The sequence below is a fragment of the Euleptes europaea genome, chromosome 2, assembly GCF_029931775.1.
Source record: "Euleptes europaea isolate rEulEur1 chromosome 2, rEulEur1.hap1, whole genome shotgun sequence".
NCBI lineage: Eukaryota > Metazoa > Chordata > Lepidosauria > Squamata > Sphaerodactylidae > Euleptes > Euleptes europaea.
This window is the reverse complement of record NC_079313.1, coordinates 56,716,794-56,735,991: the sequence shown is the minus strand read 5'-3', so window position 1 is coordinate 56,735,991 and position 19,198 is coordinate 56,716,794. Positions and strand designations below refer to the sequence as shown.

General features: G+C 42.1%; 1 protein-coding gene across 1 annotated transcript in view; it reads right to left on the bottom strand.

Moving 5' to 3' along the window:
* Positions 1-4,275, bottom strand: part of LOC130473226 (vitellogenin-1-like) — a 51,989-nt gene extending 47,714 nt beyond the window's left edge. The window contains exons 1-3 of the mRNA XM_056844753.1: positions 4,236-4,275; positions 3,300-3,451; positions 80-331 (exon numbers count right to left, since the gene is read on the bottom strand). Coding sequence (XP_056700731.1) covers positions 80-331; positions 3,300-3,451; positions 4,236-4,275 — 444 coding nt within the window. The remainder of the gene's footprint in view (positions 1-79; positions 332-3,299; positions 3,452-4,235) is intronic.
* Positions 4,276-19,198: the final 14,923 nt, after the last annotated feature.

The window sequence follows — 19,198 nt, the reverse complement described above, 5'->3', positions numbered from 1 at the left end:
TAAACAGCAGTAGCTTGTACAAGAGGTGGGGGAGGGGGGAGCCCCAGTACCACAAGTAGAACTGAAATTAAGAGCTCACCTCTAGTAAAGTATATTCACGTTGTTTATCTTTTATGATGGGTTGCATGTTATTCAAAAATCCTTTGTAAAGGTTAACACCGTCAACTGAGTGGTCAGCAGGAGCCATGATCTTTTTGATGCGCCCATTTTCCAAATGAAATGCAACACGCTTGTCAAGATGTGCTGCAATTGACTTTGTCAGTTTAGGTGATGGAATGAATTTGGGTACTGGAAAATTGCCGTTGTATTCAGATACGTCAATGTCAAACATCTGTGACACACACAAAAAGTCAAAGAGTAAATTTTCCATTTGTACAACTTGCCCCTCCCTTTGACCATCTACATAGATGATTTAAATTCCAGGCATTTGGACTCTTGACCACACATTCTTCCAGCTGGGGCTATATCACTGAATATTGGTGCTATTGTTGTACTATAATGACGATTCAAAACTGGATTGATTTATCTACACAGGAAGATCTTGTTGTGAATGACTCGTACAGCTCAATATCCAGTGATGTGTGGGTATAGCCTTAGGCTTCTTAAACTGAAATGTAAAATTATGGCATGATTTTCTAATTATTTTTAGCATCCATTTCAGTTTAAGTAAACTAGTGTATGTGGAACAAGAGGAAAACTCATAGAAAACCATGAATTTCAGTTAAAAGAAATCATAATCTTGTGGCACTGTAAAGACTAACCACATTTTATTCAAGAATAAGCTTTCAGGGACTAAAATCCACTTCTTCAGATGCACTGAGTAGATTTTTTCTATGCAGTCATTTTATGTAGGAGTTATTAACTAACAAACAGCATGTCCAGGGGCCACGAAATGCAAGAAGTATGTAAGCCTCAAATTTAATCAAGAAAAATGCAGAGATTATTCACAAGTTAACTCCTGTAAAGGATGGGTATACCCGTGTATTTCTAATGTAGTTAGCTGTAATGAGAAGAATCCCAAGTTGAAATTTGTCTGACACATTGCATCTGAAGAAGTAAGTAAAAACATGTATTGGAATGTAATTGTGTTATACTGCTTTCACACATGCTCAATAATGCACATGCAATCCTCTTCCAATGCACTTTAGCGATAATTTACAAGTGGATTTTGCCATTTCACTGGACAGTAAAATCTAGTTACAAAGTGCATTGAAAGTAGGTTGAAAGTGCATTATTCAGGGCAAGTGAAGGTGCCACAAGGTTCCTGTTTATTTTTGCTGCAACAGACTCCCATAATGATCTGTCTGGAATTAGTTTTAGTCCAGGAACTCTAGGCTAGAAGACAGTACTAATAATAAGTGAGATCGGGGCTTTTGTTCTGAGAGCCTAGATTTGACAGGGAAGTTTATCAGTAAACCAAAGCAGGCCTGCCCATGCTCTCTCACTTTCAGCTGTTGCTGCTGTCATCTCCTTCCGCTACACCAGCTATGAAAATGTAGTAAAGCCTCTTATAGCCTGGTGCTTGAGCCTCTCTCAGGCCCTCAGCTGCAGAAAGTGTATTGTTAGCTTTCCCTAGTCTTAAGAGTTGAAGAAAGTATTTATGAGAGATGAAGAAGGCAAGGCAGTGGCCCCACTGATGGGCACTTGCTTGATGGTTCTGTTGTACAGATTGGCATGGGGCACACTGAACACTTTGCAAGCCTTGCTTTTATAGTCTTCCTTTAATCTTAAAGCAGGACTGTATAATTTGTGAAAACTGTCAGCTTTTCCAGGGGCTAGGGAAAGCCCCACTTTTTGCTGCTTACCTAGAAACTGGAGGGAGAGTGATGGGGATGCCCGCCTCCAGGTGGGACCTGGGGACCCCCCAGAATGACAGCTCATCTCCAGACTACAGAGATCAGTGCCCCTGGAGAAAAGGGATGCTTTGGAAGGTGGACTCTGTGGCATTGTATCCCACTGAGGTCCATGTCCTCTCCAGGCTCCACAACCAAATCTCCAGGAGTTTCCCAACCTGGATCTGGCAACCCTACGTCCCATCACCCACTGGTAGCCAGAGGGGACCTGCCAACTCTAGAGAGTGATGTCATGTACTTGGAAGGTCACAAATTATTCAGTGACTCAGTACATGGCTTGAAGACAGCATGGTTTGTTACTTATGAATATCTTTCCTTCTCTGCTGGTAGACAGAAGGGTCAGGATGGGCTCCTTATAACACTACGGTCTAATTCTTGCCTTTTGTATCATCATGCCTCTATACCAAACACACTGCTGTACTTGGCACACTATTATGCATGAGTTGTGCCAGGCCACAGCCTGAAAAGCATCCACAAAGCACTGGCCTTAGGTTTGTCAACTCTTGTTTGGGAAATTCCTGGAGCTTTTCGGGAGAGGAGCCTGGGTAGGAGGGACATCAGCAGGGTATACTGCCGTACAGCCTACCCTCCAGAGCAGCTATTTTCTCCAGGAGAACCGACCTTTGTCATCTGTAGATCAGTTGAAATTCTGTGAGATCTCCAGGCCCCACCTGGAGGGTGGCAAATCTAACTGGTTGTGACTCAGGGGCAGCACAGTGGAGGCAGGGCTATGTTGCAATCCTGTGTGGATCTATTCCCCTACCTAGTGTTCACACATAAAGTGTGAAGATTGTTTATAAAATATATAGATTAGAACAGTTGCTCTCTACTATTTAAATAGCCTAGGGAAATATCTCCCGAGGACTGCAGAAGATTATTTATTTGCACTCTTTGGAAATGTATTATCAGCTTACAGGGAAGGAGAGCAAAGGGCTTCATACAGTCAAAAATCTAAGTAATTTTTTAAAAGATAGCAGCAGGTAGTTCAGAAGTTCCCAAAAGGAGCATAAAATGTCATTTGCACACCTGCAGTTAAAGAAATAGTCATATGAAATCAATTACTGCAAATATGCAAGGGCATGTAGCTTCCATAAAAATATATATTTCTGTTTGTTTACTGGTTACAAAAAAATATGTGATTAAATAATTTCAGGCACTACAGTCAGGGAACAATTGAACTGATCCCTCAAATAATTATTGTGCATCTGAAATTATATCCCACTGTCTTCCTGATCACAATGCAGAACAATTCATTCAAGCTTGAGGTTCACTTGTCATGAGAATTATCTGGTAAAGTGTGAAATAGAATTTAGGTTGCATAAAAAATAGTGTTAGTTGCATTCTACATGGATAAGCAAAATGTATGATTTAAATTATTTTTCACAACTCCTGACTACATCATAAAGAAAGTTAATTTCAGCTTTTAAATTGGGTTGATTTACTTACCCGCATAAGATACAATCCCGGCCTAGAACCACAGATCTCCGTTTTACATGAAAGTTTTATTCCAGCACCTGGAGACTGTTCAGATAGAACCCTGGTCACCTGCATGAATTCATACTTGTATGTGTAACATTTGTCTTGACTAAAGACAGGTTCTGAAAAAAAAAAATCCAAACAAGTATTATAGGCGCTACATGTAAAATATTCTGTTTAGTATATCTAAAATGGAAAGATAATATTCCAAAATGAATATACGTTTGTTTACATTGCTTTTATTTCTGAACAAACTCATTGAAATTTTGTCGTAGGCTTTACCAAGACCACGGTTACACAGCCCGGATAACCTACAAGAACCAATAAACTCATTGAAGGTGGTATAGGATAATACTTACGCTTATTAAGTTGCTGGCAACCTGAAAGATAAAAAGGCATTTGTTTTAATTTATTTATTTAAAACATTTCTTTCCCACCTTATCTCCTCAAACTTAAGAAGGCTTAAAATCATGTTAAAATAATTATTTGGTTTTATGGGAATGTTTAACGCATATTTTGGGAAAACATAACCACAATATAGGTAAAGGAGATTTTTCAGTGATGTTTTGTTCATGACGTATTCTTTTAAATATTACTTTTAAAGAATTATGCATGAACATATAAAGTTGTCAGACCACTGATTAATCTATCTCAGAATTATCTACTTTGATTGGCAACAATTCTTCTGGATCTCAGGCAGAGAAAAAGCCTTCTTGAACACACGTACCCTGAAATCTCTTTCCTAGAGATGTCAGAAATAAAATCTATGACCTTGCACACTCTGCCACTGCGACATCTCTGCTACTCGAGTGCAAAGGATCAAGAATCAATGTTAAAAATTTCATTTGAAAGATCTCTTATGTTTTTGCAGCATATTCTTGTGCTAGAGAGAGAAGTGATACTTACCCACAAGGGTTAACAGCAATGCTAGGACAAAGACCTTCATGATGGAAAAGGTGAAAGCTCAGTGTACTGGTCTCTCTTATATAGTGAGGCATATTCTGTCACATGATTAACTTGAAAATCATTTTGATGATCAAGCACATTTTAGTATTGGTCAATCAAAAACCAAACATTCATTAGGAAAAAACCCCCACTGTTGCTTCAAAACCACTAGCTGGCAGTAGTGTGGTATACACTTCATTAAAAAACAAAAAAACACCCTAAAAACAAGAAAGCAAAATCTTGACATGCTTGTGAATTATAGTTATAGTAAATGCATTAATATAAAATGCCATTTTCAGTAGAGGTGATCATTTGTGAACTGGGCCTCAGATTGGATTGTGTTGCCTTTGGTGTCTTGCCAAGCATCATGACAAGGAGCTTCATAGTTGCACAGTATCTACTGTGGTAGAGTTTCGTTGCCTTCTATCTTGTAGCTGCATTTTTACCTGTGAGTAGGTCAATACAATTGTCCCCCAGGGTCATAGTTTGGCCAGGAAATTAAACTATGCCAAGGGGCTAGAAAGCTATGACTGTCATGGGTAGGATTGCCCACCTTCAGATGGTGGCTGGAGATCTCCTGCTATGACAACTTATCTCCAGGTGACAGAGATCAATTCACCTTGAGAAAATGGCTGGTTTGACAATTGGACTCTATGGCACTGAAGTCCCTCCCCTCCCCAAACCCCACCCTCCTCAGGCTCCACCCCCAAAATCTCCAGATATTTTCCCACCTGGAGCTGGCAACCCTAGTCATGGATAGGGTTGCCAGCCTCTAGGTGGTGGCTAGAGATCTCCCACTATTGCAACTGCTCTCCAGGTGATAGAGATCATTTCACCTGGAGAAAATGGCTGAAGTACCTCCTCTCCCCAAAACCCTATCCTCCTCAGGCTCCACCCCCAAAATCTCCAGGCAATTCCCAACCCAGAGCTGGCAGCCCTGGTCATGGGCCTATGCAGACCTGCCCATGTGTGACCTTTTGCAGATCAAGACAGATAGGCAGCCATTAACGTTGGTCAGAAAGGCACAGATGAACACCAAAAGGTAGGTAAGTCTTAAAAAAAAACCCTAACACTTTACTTCTATATGACTGAGCGTTTTGCTCATTCTTCATTTAAACAGTTGGCAGAGTGTTGTGAAACAGCAGCAACTAGGGCTGCCAGGTCCCTCTTTGCTACCAGCAGGAGATTTTTGGGGCGGGGCCTGAGGAGGGCGGGATTTAGGGAGGGGAGGGACTTCAATGCCATAGAGTCCAATTGCCAAAGCAGCCATTTTCTCCAGGGGAACTGATATCTATCGCCTGGAGATCAGTTGCAATAGCAGGAGATCGCCAGCTAGTATCTGGAGGTTGGCAACCCTAGCAGCAACAGGTGGGGGGAACGTTGATGTACACTGTGTATGACTGTCTGTGTAGAAAGTAGGCCAGCAAATAGGGTAAAATTGATTAAGTGGTACATAGGAAAATTTATGTAAGCATCTTGCAGCATCAATTAGTAGGGCAAAGAATAGGGTTGCCATCCTCCAGGTGGTGGCTGGAGATCTCCCACTATTACAACTGATCTGCAAGCGACAGCGATCAGTTCCCCGGAGAAAATGACTGCTTTGGCAATTGAACTCTATGGCATTGAAGTCCCTCCCCTCCACAAACCCTGTGCTCCTCAGGCTCCACCCCCAAAATTTCCCAACCCGGAGCTGGCAACTCTAATGAAGAGGCAGTCATCAGACCAGAGGCCTGGGGCCTTGATGCCTTTATGGAACTAACTGTGAGAGGACCCAAAGGATGCCATTATCCTCAGCCTGTAGACCTCGCATGACCCACCTCCCTCCACTGATCAAATGCTTGGCAAAGAGCAGACAGAGCCATATACTGTTGATGGCTTAGGGTTTCCCCACTCATAAAATCTGGGACATGCAGGCAGAGGAAGCCTGACTTTTCTGCATCTCATCATTGGCCTGCACTGGGACTAGGTATGGAATGGGTTGGTAGATTGGTGCTGCAGATTCCTTGATGTCAAACTAAATAAAATAAAGTTGGGCCTTGTATTATTCCAGCTAACCATGTTGGCTCTTCTTATTTCATGTTTGCCTGCAAAAGAAGGGAGCTCAATTATTTTCCCATCCTGCCAGCATTTCTTTGAATGGGTGTTTTTCTAGGAACCTGATATCAGCACAAGTTTGGCTGTGAGTAATTTATGATGATCCAATCCCAAGTTAATGTTTGGTGCCACCTGTATTATCACTATTAACATATGTTGCAATCAGGTGAATGGAGGTCAACCAATTTATCTTGCTGAAGGCCCCTTTCAGGATGTCAAAGTTTCTATGTCTTGCTTATTGCAAGACAGATAAGAAGTCAGTCTGCCCTGGTTGGTTTTTCTGCATCAACTATGTGCAAGCCAGGCAAGCAAAGTTGGCCTTGTTCATATCTGTTTTGTATGACCAAGCAGCTAAATCTGAGCTAAGATAACTTGTGTCTCATTTGTGACCCAAACAGCCTGAGAGCCAGTGCAATGATCCAGGAAACTTAGATTCAAATTCCCTTGCTGCCATGAAGCTCAGTAAGGTACAGTGGATCAGTTATATTCTCTATCTAACCTTCCTCACAGGGTTATTCTGAGGGTAAAAAGGGGGGAATGAACCATGTATGCCACCATGAGTTCCTTAGAGGAGGGATGGGATAAAAATGGATGGATGGATGGAAGGATAGATATATCTATCATTGCTAGGATTGCCAACCTCCTGGTAGTGGCAGGAGATCTCCTGCTATTACAACTGATCTCCAGCCGATAGAGATGAGATTACCTGGAGAAAACGGCCACTTTGGCAATTGGACTCTATGGCATTGGAGTCCCTCCCCTCCCCAAACCTTGCCCTCCTCAGGCTCCACCCCAAAACCTCTCGCCAGTGGCGAAGAGGGACCTGGCAACCCTAATAATTGCTCTGGTAGATTTTGGCACCAGTCAGGGCAAGCAGACAAATCCTAATCAGACTATAATCTTAATAACCATAACATATGTACACAGACTGTCTTGGGGAATTACATCTGTTTCCCCTTATATGCTTTTACATAGGCTGTGGCACTTTAAACAGATGCTGGCTTAATATTCCTTAGGAAAACATGAAATATTTTTTAGAATTCATATTTGTCATCTACATTTTTGAGTAGGATTTAATCCAGAATTACTTCAGCACAGTCCTATAGAGCAGAATGAGAGTCTTCAGATTTAAAGGTGATCCTTTTCATGAATTTGTTACATTTTTCAAAATGTAATTTCATGAACAAAAATTTGATGCTAGATTAAATAGGCCCATCTTCCCAATTTGCAGCTCTAAGATCATAAATGAGGCAAAAGGAATAATATTTTCTTGAGACTTTGAAACATAAAAAATAACTTGTGAACTGAACTGGCAACACAGGCAGAGAGAGAAGGAAGTTTCCCAGCTAGTTCATTAACAATATGAAGGCTAATTCCTCACAACAACATTAGATAGCCTTTGATTCTGAACTGGAAAGGTCCCATGAAGCAGTTGTCCCCTCTCCATAATGATATTATTTCACGTGCTTGGAGTCTGCGTCACCTAGCTATAGGAAGAATTAAGGTTATTTTTGCTCTGTCAGGTCACTAGAATTCTGCTGAGTGTGTGAAGCAGTCTGCTATGCAAAATACAAGGATGCAAAGCACAACCAGAGTCTGCTTAGCAACTTTGGAGATGGCATGGAGGGGCACAGAATGCAAGGATAGGAATTTTATTGTACATTGTTTTGGAGAGGAACGGAGGGCTGTGATTGTAGAAGAGAAGCAAGAATGTAGAATAAACAGGGAAGATATGAGTAGTATTCAGCAAATTGGGATGAGATTAAAAGGAAGCATCTAAAATTGGCTAAATCTATAATTCTGGTGGATTGATGACACAAGTGTGACACTTACAAGCATCCACATAAAGGTACTTTGAACTCTCTTGGGTAAATGTCTTGATGATGTAGGCAACCGTTCAGTAGGCAAGTTTCAAATGTAGGTCTTGCAAGGTAACAAGTCTGGGTCAGAATGCCTTTAAAAAAATTGTTTCATGACCCTGGGATATTAAGTAACAAAGAATCTGAAATTTGAAACACCCAATGGAAAGGGAGGGAAAATAGCAGTGTTTCCTAAAGTCTCCTTGATCTGATCTGATGAGCAAACACGAATGTTCTGCCTTACCTAGGGCATCATGCACTCCAAAACAGACTCCTGCATTTGTATGCTCTCTTGCATTGGAAAGCATGTGAACACACTCAGACAGATAGCATTGCCCACACACATCTAACTTAAAATTAAAAAGGCTCTGGGTCTTTATAAGGGAACAACAGAAGAATAATTATAATCTTGGGAATATTGACAAACTAGGAATAGTGCTTGGAGAACAAAAATAAAGCAAAGTCGCATGTGGATACATTTTAAGAACTTCACGATGTTGTACCTGATTTGCATAAACATTGTGGCACACATAGGGTTCCCAATTGCCTGGTTGTGGCAGGCAATTGCCCACCAATCAACAGGCTGCCCACTGACCAGCTGATGGTCAGCGGGTGGATACAGGAAGGGGAGAGAGATCCCCCCCCCCCGTGCATGCACTCCTGCACGATATTGTTACTTCCGGGTACCTAGACACGCTGTGTGTGCACTCTGACTCCACAAAGTGCAGACAGTGGGGCTAGGAATGCTCCCACCTCCCACTCCAAGCTGCATGCCAGATCAGTCTCTCAGAGGGAGGTGGGAACGTTCCTCCTAGCCCTGCTGTGTGAGTGCTCTGACTCCACAGAGCACGGAAACCTGGAAGTAACAGTATCAGGAGTGTGCACGTGTAAATCGCTGCCCAAAAGAAATGCCCACCAAAGGTAAGAGGGGACCTGGCAACCCTAGCCACACAGCATTTCAATGCATGAAGGGCAGAGTGAAGGAGAACATGATGTCTGTATATGCTTATGAGAGCTGCAGTGTGAGAAAGGAGGATGCTTCGAATTTACAGGATACTTCTCCATAAATGAAACATGAATGCAGTCTAATTAACCTGATTAGAACTATCACTTTCACTTCCATTGACACTCCATACCATATTCTTGTCTGGTAACAGGAGTCTTATTGTCTGTCGTTGGTCTGCTGCTGATATACCCCTAGTCTCCTTGTTGTATATTCATGTTGCTAAATTATGGTGCATGGAAACCATTTTCATACTGTCAATATAATGCTTAACAACAAAGCAGGGATTAGCAAAACAGCTCCCAAGCAACAATATCTTGCTCACATGGATGCAGATAGTTAAGCGCAATGAATTTTACTTAGCTAGTTCCTAAAGGGGAAAAAAATCTTCCTTCCATGTTCTAAGGCACTAATATTCTATACAGTAGGCCAGAAACCATATTTCTTCTCACCTGTCTTCACTGTTGAAGATATAGGGCAGATGCCTTGTTTTGAACAGATGTTTTTGGGAGAGAAGAAAGAGGAACTGGGCAAACAAGGCAGGAAGACCTAGAACATCTAGACAAACAAACAAACAAGTCACAGGCACCAGATGGTATTCATCCTAGAGTTCTTCAAGAACTCAAATGAGAACTGGAACCTAGTAAATTACAGGCCAGTTAGCTTAATGTCTTTTCCAGGTTAATTGATGGAAAGCATTATTAAAGATAGAATTGTCAAGAAAATAGAAGAACAAACCCTACTGAGGAAAACCCAACATGTCTTCTGTAAAGGGAGGCCCTGTCTCACTAACCCTTTAGAGTTTTTTTTGAAAGTGTCCATAAGCATGTGGACAGAAATGAGCCTGTGGACGTTGTGTATTTGGGTTTTCAAAAGGCTTTTGGCAAAGTCCCCCACCAAAGACTATTAAGCAAACTTCATAGTCATGAGATAAGAGGGGAAGTCCCCTTATGGATTTAGAGCTGGCTGAAAAATAGGAAGCGGAGAGTAAGAATCAATGCTCAGTTCTCACAATGGAGGCATGTGAGCAGTGGGGTCCCTCAGGGATCTGTGTTGGGACTGGTGCTTTTCAGTTTGTTCATCATTGACCTGGAGTTGGGGGTGAACAGCGAGGTGGCCAAATTTGCAGATGACACCAAATTATTTAGGGTGTTAAAACAAAATTGAACTGTGAAGAGCTCCAAAAGGATCTCTTGAAACTGGAGGAATGGGCATTAAAATGGCAAATAAGATTCAATGTGAGCAAGTGTAAAGTGATGCATACTGGGGCAAAAAACCCAATTTCACATATACACTGATGGAATCTGTGCTGGCAGCGAAAGACCAAGAAATGGATCTTGGGGTGTTGGTGGATCGCTCGATGAAGATGTCAACCCAGTGTGCGGCTGCTGTGAAAAAGTCAAATTCCATGCCGTCCATAATTAGACAAGGAACAGAGAATAAAACTGCTGCTATCATACTGCCCTTATTAAAATCTTTGGTGAGACCACACTTGGAATACTGTGTATTGTTCTGGTAACCAGACCTAAAAAAGGATATTACAGAAAAGGATACAAAAAAGGATATTCGAGAAGGTGCAGAAAAGAGCAACCGAAATGATCAGGGGCTAGAGCAACTGTCATTTGAGGAACTGTTAAAACATTTAGGGCTGTTTAGCTTGGAAAGAAGGAGGTTAAGGGAAGACATGATAAGGGTCTATAAAATTATGCATGGTGTAGAAAGAATGGGCAGGGAGAACTTTTCTCCCTCACTCATAATACTAGAATGTGGGGCCATCTGCTGAAGCTGGAGGGTGAGAGATTCAAAACAGATAAAAAGAAGTATTTTTTCACACAACACATAGTTAAATTGTGGAACTCCCTGCCCCAGGATGTGGTGATGGCTGCCAACTTGGAAGGCTTTAAGAGGGGAGTGGATATGTCCATGGAGGAGAGGGGTATTCATGGCTACTAGAAAAAATGGATACTAGTCATGATGCATACCTACCGGTATTCTCTCCAGGATCAGAGGAGCATACCTAATATATTAGGTGCTATGGAATACAGGCAGGATAATGCTGCTGCAGTTGTCTTGTTTGTGGGCTTCCTGGAGTCACCTGGTTGGCCACTATGTGAACAGACTGCTGGACTTAATGGGCCTTTTATGTTCTTATATTTCTGGTGAATACCTAAATTTACGAAGGATGTTTGGTTATTAGTTTGCTGCACACCGGACAATACACTTGAGTCTGAAAGACTTGATTTGGTTGCTTTAGAAAACCCAATATGTGTGAAATTGGGTGCAAGCAACTTGTGAACTGTAGATCTGATATCTAACAGAAGGCCCAAGCTAAGCTTTGACTTTGCTTTCTTCTGAAACTCTCTAACTAATGGATTGGATTAGATGAAGACAACTCACAGTGCTATCCTAAAAAGAGTTACAACCTTCTGGGGGCAAGTTGTTGTCCCTGGACAACTTGCATACCATTTCCAGTGAGAATCCAGTTTTACCCTCTCTCAACAATGTCCCAAATTGCAGCCATTTTTACTTTGTCTCTACTGTCAATGGAACACACTGAGAACTGACCCTGTTTCTTATGGGCATAGCACCAACACTACATCTGTATATTTGGATTCTGTTTCTTGATTGTGCTAGGATGTTATGGACCAATAAAGATAAGCCAATGAAATATTCCCAGAATAAGCAAGTTATAAACTGTAGCCAAAGACTCTGTACAGTATAAATATAGGAGAAATCCTTTTTAATGGTACATAGATTTTAAGTGAGTGTGTTGCTATAAAACCAGTGTAACTTAGTAGTGAGTTGAGTCTAGTATATGCTCATACATCCAACAACTAATTTCTGTTTAGAAGTCTGAAAGCCCAAACAGTTTAATAATGGAAGGTTACGTGGCCAGAGTAAATTTGTTTCTGGATGGGGCAGACGCTTTGTAAATATGATACTTTGGATCTCACAGCACCTGGTCACAGTGACTTCAGGTCACAAATTGGATAAGCAAATTGGATAAAATCAAGATAGCAGTATATATATTTTTCTGCCAGGAAAGATAATATGCTTTACTTTTCTTTTTGCTTGTGACCTGTTGGTCTTTGAGCAGTAAATAAAAGGAATGGAATATTTCACTCCTACAAGCAGCAGGGCACTCTTACTATAGAGCAAGCAGGGCCCCAGTAGGGAGTTATTTGAGACTTGGCTCATGGTGGCAAGGGCCTGAGAGTCAATTCTGGATAGCAGTGCTTGTCACTTCCTCCCACAATAACATCAGTTGGGAGCAAGCAGAACTCAAGTGGTATCTCAGCACCTTCTTCTCATTCTGGCACCCCAGCAAGTCATGTGGGTTGGTTATGTGGAGAAACTGGACCATTTAATATTGCAATCCCACACAGAGTTACATCCTTCTAAGTCCATTGAATTGCACTGTAAAGCCACTTGGTGTAGTGGTTAAGAGCGGTGGTTTGGAGTGGTGGACTCTGATCTGGAGAACCCGGTTCAGTTCCCCTCTCCTCCACATGAGTGGCTAATCTGGTGAACCGGGTTGATTTCCCCACTCCTCCACATGAAGCCAGCTGGGTGACCTTGGGCAAGTCATTCTCTCTTAGCCTCACCTACCTTACAGGGTGTCTGTTATGGGGAGGGGAAGGGAAGGTGATTGTAAGCCGGTTTGATTCTCCCTTAAGTGGCAGAGAAAGTCAGCATATAAAAACTAACTCTTCTTCTTCTTCTTCTTCTTCTTCTTCTTCTTCTTCTTTTCACCTATGGGAACTGTATAGGAAGAAATAAAAAGGAGTATGAGAGAGCATTAAGACATACTTAATGTCTGAAGGAAGAGTAACAAATATTGTATGTTAATGAAAAATAAAACTTGCAAAATAGAGTTGCGTTACAGTGAAGCTTAAAAAGTTGGAGCAGTCACCTGGGAAATGGGAAGGGAGTGGGAGAAACAAAGATCAAACCTCACAAAGCACTTGCCAAATAAAACAACCCATATATTTGCAGGTTAGTAGTTAAGAGGCTTTAAAAGTTGTGAGGCTGTCTACAGTGTAGTTGAAACTGCGGGGAGAAAAAAATGGTTTTGAATATAAGATTAAAATGGCATAAAGCTGCAATGGATGTAATGCATTGAAAGAATAACAATGTACTTGAGCAAAGAACAGTTTTGATGAAATTGTTTTTGAGAATCAAGATTTTACAGGGTTCTCCTTCAATTCAGAAGCCTTTCTTCTACCAAAGGAAAGATGCAGTATTATTGAGTTAAAGCTGAATTGCACAATATACGTGTGTTAAGCGCCATCCATTTCTTTGGCCGTATGGCATCTCTGTGAATTAGTGACCTCCAAAACATCCTAATGTTAAAAGGCTTGCTCAGGTCTTACAAACTGAGGCCTGTGGCTTCCTTGATTGAGTCAATCTATCTCATGTTGGGTCTTCCTCGTTTCCTGCTGCCTTCAGCTCTTCCAGCATTATTGCCTTTTCCAGTGACTCTTCTCTTAATGTGTCCTAAGTACAATAGCTTCAGCTTGGTCATTTTAGCTTCCAGGCAGAGTTCAGGCTTCATTTCATCTAGAACCCACTTATCTATCTTTTTGGCAATCCATTGTATCTGTAAAACTCCCCTCCATCACCACATTTCAAATGAATCTGCTTTCTTCCTGTCAGCTTTCTTCATTGTCCAACCTTCATACCCATACATAGTAATGGGGAATACTATGGTATGAATTATCTTGCTCTTGGTCGCCAGTGACACATCTTTACACTTAAGAATCTTTTCTAGCTCCTTCAGGGCTGCCCTTCCTAGTCTCAATCTCTTTGTGATTTCTTGGTTGCGTCTCCCTTTTGGTTGATGATGGAGCCAAGGAACAGAAAATCTTGAATAATTTCAATTTCTTCATTGTCAACCTTAAAATTGTCTAATTCCCCCATAGTCATTATTTTTGTCTTCTTGATGTTCAGCTGTAATCCTCTTTGGCACTTTCTGCTTTAACCTTCATCAGTAGTTGTTTCAATTCTTCACTATTTTCTGCCAGAAATGTGGTGCAATCTGCACCTCTCAAATTGTTAAAGTTCCTTCCACCAATTTTCACTCTACCCTCATCTAAATCTTATCCTGCTTTCCTTATGATATGTTCTCCATACAGAGTGAAGAGACTGGGAGATAAAATACATCCTAGTCTGACACCTTTGCCAGTTGGAAATCATTCTGTTTCTCCATATACTGTCCTAACAGTAGCCTCTTGTCTGGAGCAAAGGTTACACATCAAAACAATCAGATGCTGTGGCACACCCATTTCCTTTAAAACCAACCATAACTTTTCATGATCTACACAGACACAAGCTTTGCTGTAACCTATGAAACACAAACAGATTTTCTTCTAAAATTATCTCATATGCTCCAGTAACCACCATAAATTTGCAATATGATCTCTAATGTCTTTTCCTTTTCTGAATCCAGAATACAATACATGGGGAGATCTATCACTGTACCTTTGCACCATATTCCACAGAGAAATCAGTTCCCTAAGCTGATGTGAACTCCACTATGGGGAAAAAGTCAGCCACCCATCCTTTTAACATTTAAAAGGTCTTCTTTTTAACATTAACTAATATCCTGGGGTGTCCAGTCATGAAATTCCATATAATATGTAGTTCATCCCTTAGTGGCCTATTGGTGTTGGGGGTGTGGAACTGTATGATTGGACAACTTTCAAAAAATAAATGTAGTAGAGTAGATTTGTTAACTGCTACATAGCCATCTTTTTTAAAACTCACAGCAAAAAATCTTGTGTGAACAAGATCTAGTGGTACAGGTGGACAGTGGGCTGAATATGAGCAGTCAGTGTGATGCAGCAGTAAAAACTACAGTCTTGGGGTGTATCAACAGAGGCACAACATCCAAATCACAAGATGTCATAGTCCTGCTGTAAACTGCATTGGTCAGGTCATACCTGGAGAACTGTGTGCAGTTTTGGAGGCCTCACTTCAAAAAGGATGTGGACAGAATGGAGCGGATGCAGAGGAGAACGATGAGGATGATCAGGGGCTTGGAGACCAAGCCCTATGAGGAAAAGACTGACGGACTTGGAAATGTATAGTTTGGAAAGGAGGAGGTTGAGGGAGGACATGATTGCTCTCTTTAAGAATTTAAGGGCTGTCACTTAGAGGGGGGCAGGGAGCTGTTCCTGTTGGCTCAATGGGTTTAAATTGCGGGCAGAAAGGTACCAGCTGGACATTAGTTCAGCAGTGGAATCGGCTGCCCGGGGGGGGGGGGGGTTTCTCCCCATCTCTGGCAGTCTTCAAGCAGCGACTGGACAAACACTTGTCAGGGATGCTCTAAGCCAGTGATGGCGAACCTTTTAGAAACCGAGTGCCCAAACTGCAACCCAAAACCCACTTATTTATCGCAAAGTACCAACACTGCAATTTAACCTGAATACTGAGCTTTTAGTTTAGAAAAACAACTCATACATTAACATCCCCACTTCATCCCATGCTATCAGAGTCACTTTGCACAGGATCGCATGACCGGACAGTCTCTGGGGGGCGCGCCCCTGGAAGTCGTGCAGGGTATCGGCTGGCGGGTAGTGGAGCTGGAAGACGGGCAGGCCATGCTTGCAGCGCCGCAGGCAGGAGGCGCCCGAAGAGCTCCAGCTCAGCCAGTCCCTCGTCCGGTGCGGCACCCAGCTCCCCAAAGGCCGGCTCCCTGAGCCAGGGCTCCCCGGAGCCTTGCTGCTGCCGCCGGCGCACTCCTGGTGGCAGTCTGCCTCGCTGTCGTGCAGCAGGTGGTGGAGGCTCAGGCTGGCCTCCAGGGCGCGGATGCTTTCTTCCTGGCCCTTGTACTGCTCCAGCACGTAGGCGCGCTGCAGCGGCTGCAGCTTGGCCACCGGGAAGCCGCAGAAGCTGTACTTCTCGTACTGCGCGCCAGCCAGGGCAGCCAGAAGCAGCGGCAGCAGCAGCCCCAGGCTTTGCTGCTCCATGCCCGCCCCACCGCCTGCTGCTGCTGCTGCTCCGAAGCTGCTCAGCTGCTTGGAGGCCCATCGGGAGGCTCTGGGAAGCGGGGGGGGGGGAAGGAATGGGGGAGGCAGGCCCGGGTGGATCCTGCAGGGTCTTATTGCGACTGGTGGGCAAGGGGAGGGATCAAATGGCCAAACGCATGGGAGGTTTTGCCTTGGGTTTGCAACTCTCTAGATGAGCTGGGGTGACAGCGAGCGTGCCCACAGAGAGGGCTCTGCATGCTCCCTCTGGCACACGTGCCATAGATTCGCCATCACTGCTCTAAGCTGATCCTACATTGAACATGGGGTTGGACTAGATGGCCTGTATGACCCCTTCCAACTCTATGATTCTATGATTCTAAATCTCTCTCTCTACTGCTTTCTCTCTCTCCACTGTTCTTTCCAGTATAATGGAAGTGGTTAATTTAATTATAGTAAAGGAAAGGATTAGACTTGTGTGTTTCTTTCATTATTAGTTATAACAATTACAAAAAGTGGATGTTTCTTAATTAATAGAATCATAGACTCATAGAGTTGGAAGGGACCTCCAGGATCATTTAGTCCAACCCCCTGCACAATGCAGGAAATTCACAACTATTATTGTAGTTAATATGAAAATGAAATCCCCCATGTGAGCAGCCTATACCCCCATGGTTATCTTTTATTTTTTTCTAGTCTTTTGTTACTGTACTCTTGCCTCTGTCTGACTCAACTGGTTTCACTCTTACAAGGCAGTCAGCATTTTCCTAATAAGTACATAAGCTGTGTTCCTTAGGGGGAGCAGAGAGAGAGAGGGTCTGGGCTTTCTTGATTGAGTGCAAGCTGTAGCCATTAGGATTACATACATGTGTGAGGTATTCCAATCCTGAGGTACATGGGGATGGGAGTGCGCCTTCCTCTCTCCTCCTAATGCCTTCCCTGCTCTCCCAAATCTCCCCTTGCATCCTGTACTTCCCGGCTTGCCTGCTGGTCTCCAAACCTTAATCCCCACCCAGGCAAATCTAACCTCCTGCTGCTGCCTGCTTGCCTGCCCAAATGCCTTTCCCTTTTGACCTCAGCAAATGCCCTTGCCTTATCAGTCTGCCTTTTCCTCATGCTACTGTTCTTCAAACTGCACAACTGCAGAGCCAGATTCCTTCACTACATGCTGCAGTCTGTGTTTCGAATCTTTCCTATCACTTCTCCCATATACTTTAATGTTAAACATGGCATCTTCCATTGCCTCAAAAACTGTGACTTTATATCTGAAATTTGGCGATGTGGATGCCCTAGGGGAGTACTACAGTCCCCATTATTTTCCCTCCAAAATTGCTTGGTAAACCATGAAAGAACAGATTCAAGCAGGGGGTGGAAATCTATTGAAACCAATGGGAAAGGATGACAAAATAAAATCATGAAAATGAAACAACAGCAATGAAAGAAACAATAACAAAGCCATACAAAACAACCAATAACAGTCCCTTTTTAAATTAATAACAAAAAGCTCCCATGCACAATGCTAGTATAGATGTAATAACTATACGTGCCTTTACAAATACTTCCATATTCAAAATATATGGGTAATGTAACTAATTTGATTAAGTGGATAAAGACTGCCATTGAAGTTAAATCTTAAATGCATGAGGATGGGCTTGCTAGTCAGAGAGCCAGTGTGGCATAGTCATTAATGTGTCAGATTAAGGCTTGGAATGCTGGGATTCAGCCAAGAAACTCTATGGTGACCTTGGGCCAGTCACCCTTTTTCAGTATAATCTCCTTTACATAGTTATGAAAATAAAATGGAAAAGGGGGGATCCATGTACACCACCTTCAGCTCCTTGGAGGAAGGGCAGAATAAAGATTTATCAGAAAGAATCATAGTCACATATAAGCATAATGTACAAATTCTAATACCATTGACATATCTACTTGTAAGAAGAGGCATATGATAACAAAAAGAAATGATAACAAAAAGAAGATTGACTTGGAGCAGTGCTCTTCAAGAATCAGCTGTTTGGTAAAGGAAAAAAATAAGGAAAGTTTGGAAACCTATTGCTACAGAGAAGTTGCTAATGACCAGGTGAAGCGGGTCTATGCTTTTCAGTGCATATGCTCTTAGAATGAACACCTTCCTGAGAAGAAGTATGTTATCTTATTCAGTTTAGGCACCTGCAAAGCAGGACTCAATGCTTCTTACCGAAGTAAGCTTTCTCTTGAAGTGCTTCAATAAATTATGAAAAAGATGTGAATGTTAAGTTTATTTTACATAATATATATGCCTGTAAATGGTTACAAAGTTCTAAAACATGTTACAAAGTTCAGACATTATGAGTCTTAAACATGTGCATGTATGCAAGCAATCTTAAACAATCTCTATTCCTCTATATGAGAGTTCAAACCTTAAACCAGTAATAATATTTCATTCAGGAAATAGGTTACAGAAATCTTGTAAAAAATGGTTTGTGCAATGAATAAGATTTAATTTAGTTAAAAGCATCTTAATTCAAAGAACCTATAATATCATAAAATATAAGACATACTTCACCTAGTCATGTCATTTGCGAACCTCCCCAGCACAGCAGGGCCGAGAGAGATCTGAAAAGTTACTAATTCATGTTAAGGATAAAATAGACCTTTTGGGGTCCTCTATGTGTTATTTTAGCATTTAAATGTCTTTGATGTATGCAATGGTTAGAGAAATCTCCGGTTCCATGAGTTCATGTCAGAGCTGAAGTCATGAGCCCTTAACACATATTTTCAGTCCATGCCAGGACTAGGTTCATGAAACCATAGAGAAATCTCTAAGTGTTTTTAGCCTATGAAAGGCCTCTGATCTATGCTAAGATCAGGGAGTTCTATATGTATGTGCATGCCATCTTTAGCTGTGTCAGAACTAGAAAGCAAAGCAAACCTTAAAGCTATGTGAATGTCAGAGTTCTGTGTAAGAACTGAGTTCACAGGTCTCTCTGTCAGCTAGAGAAACCTCTGACTCATGTTCAG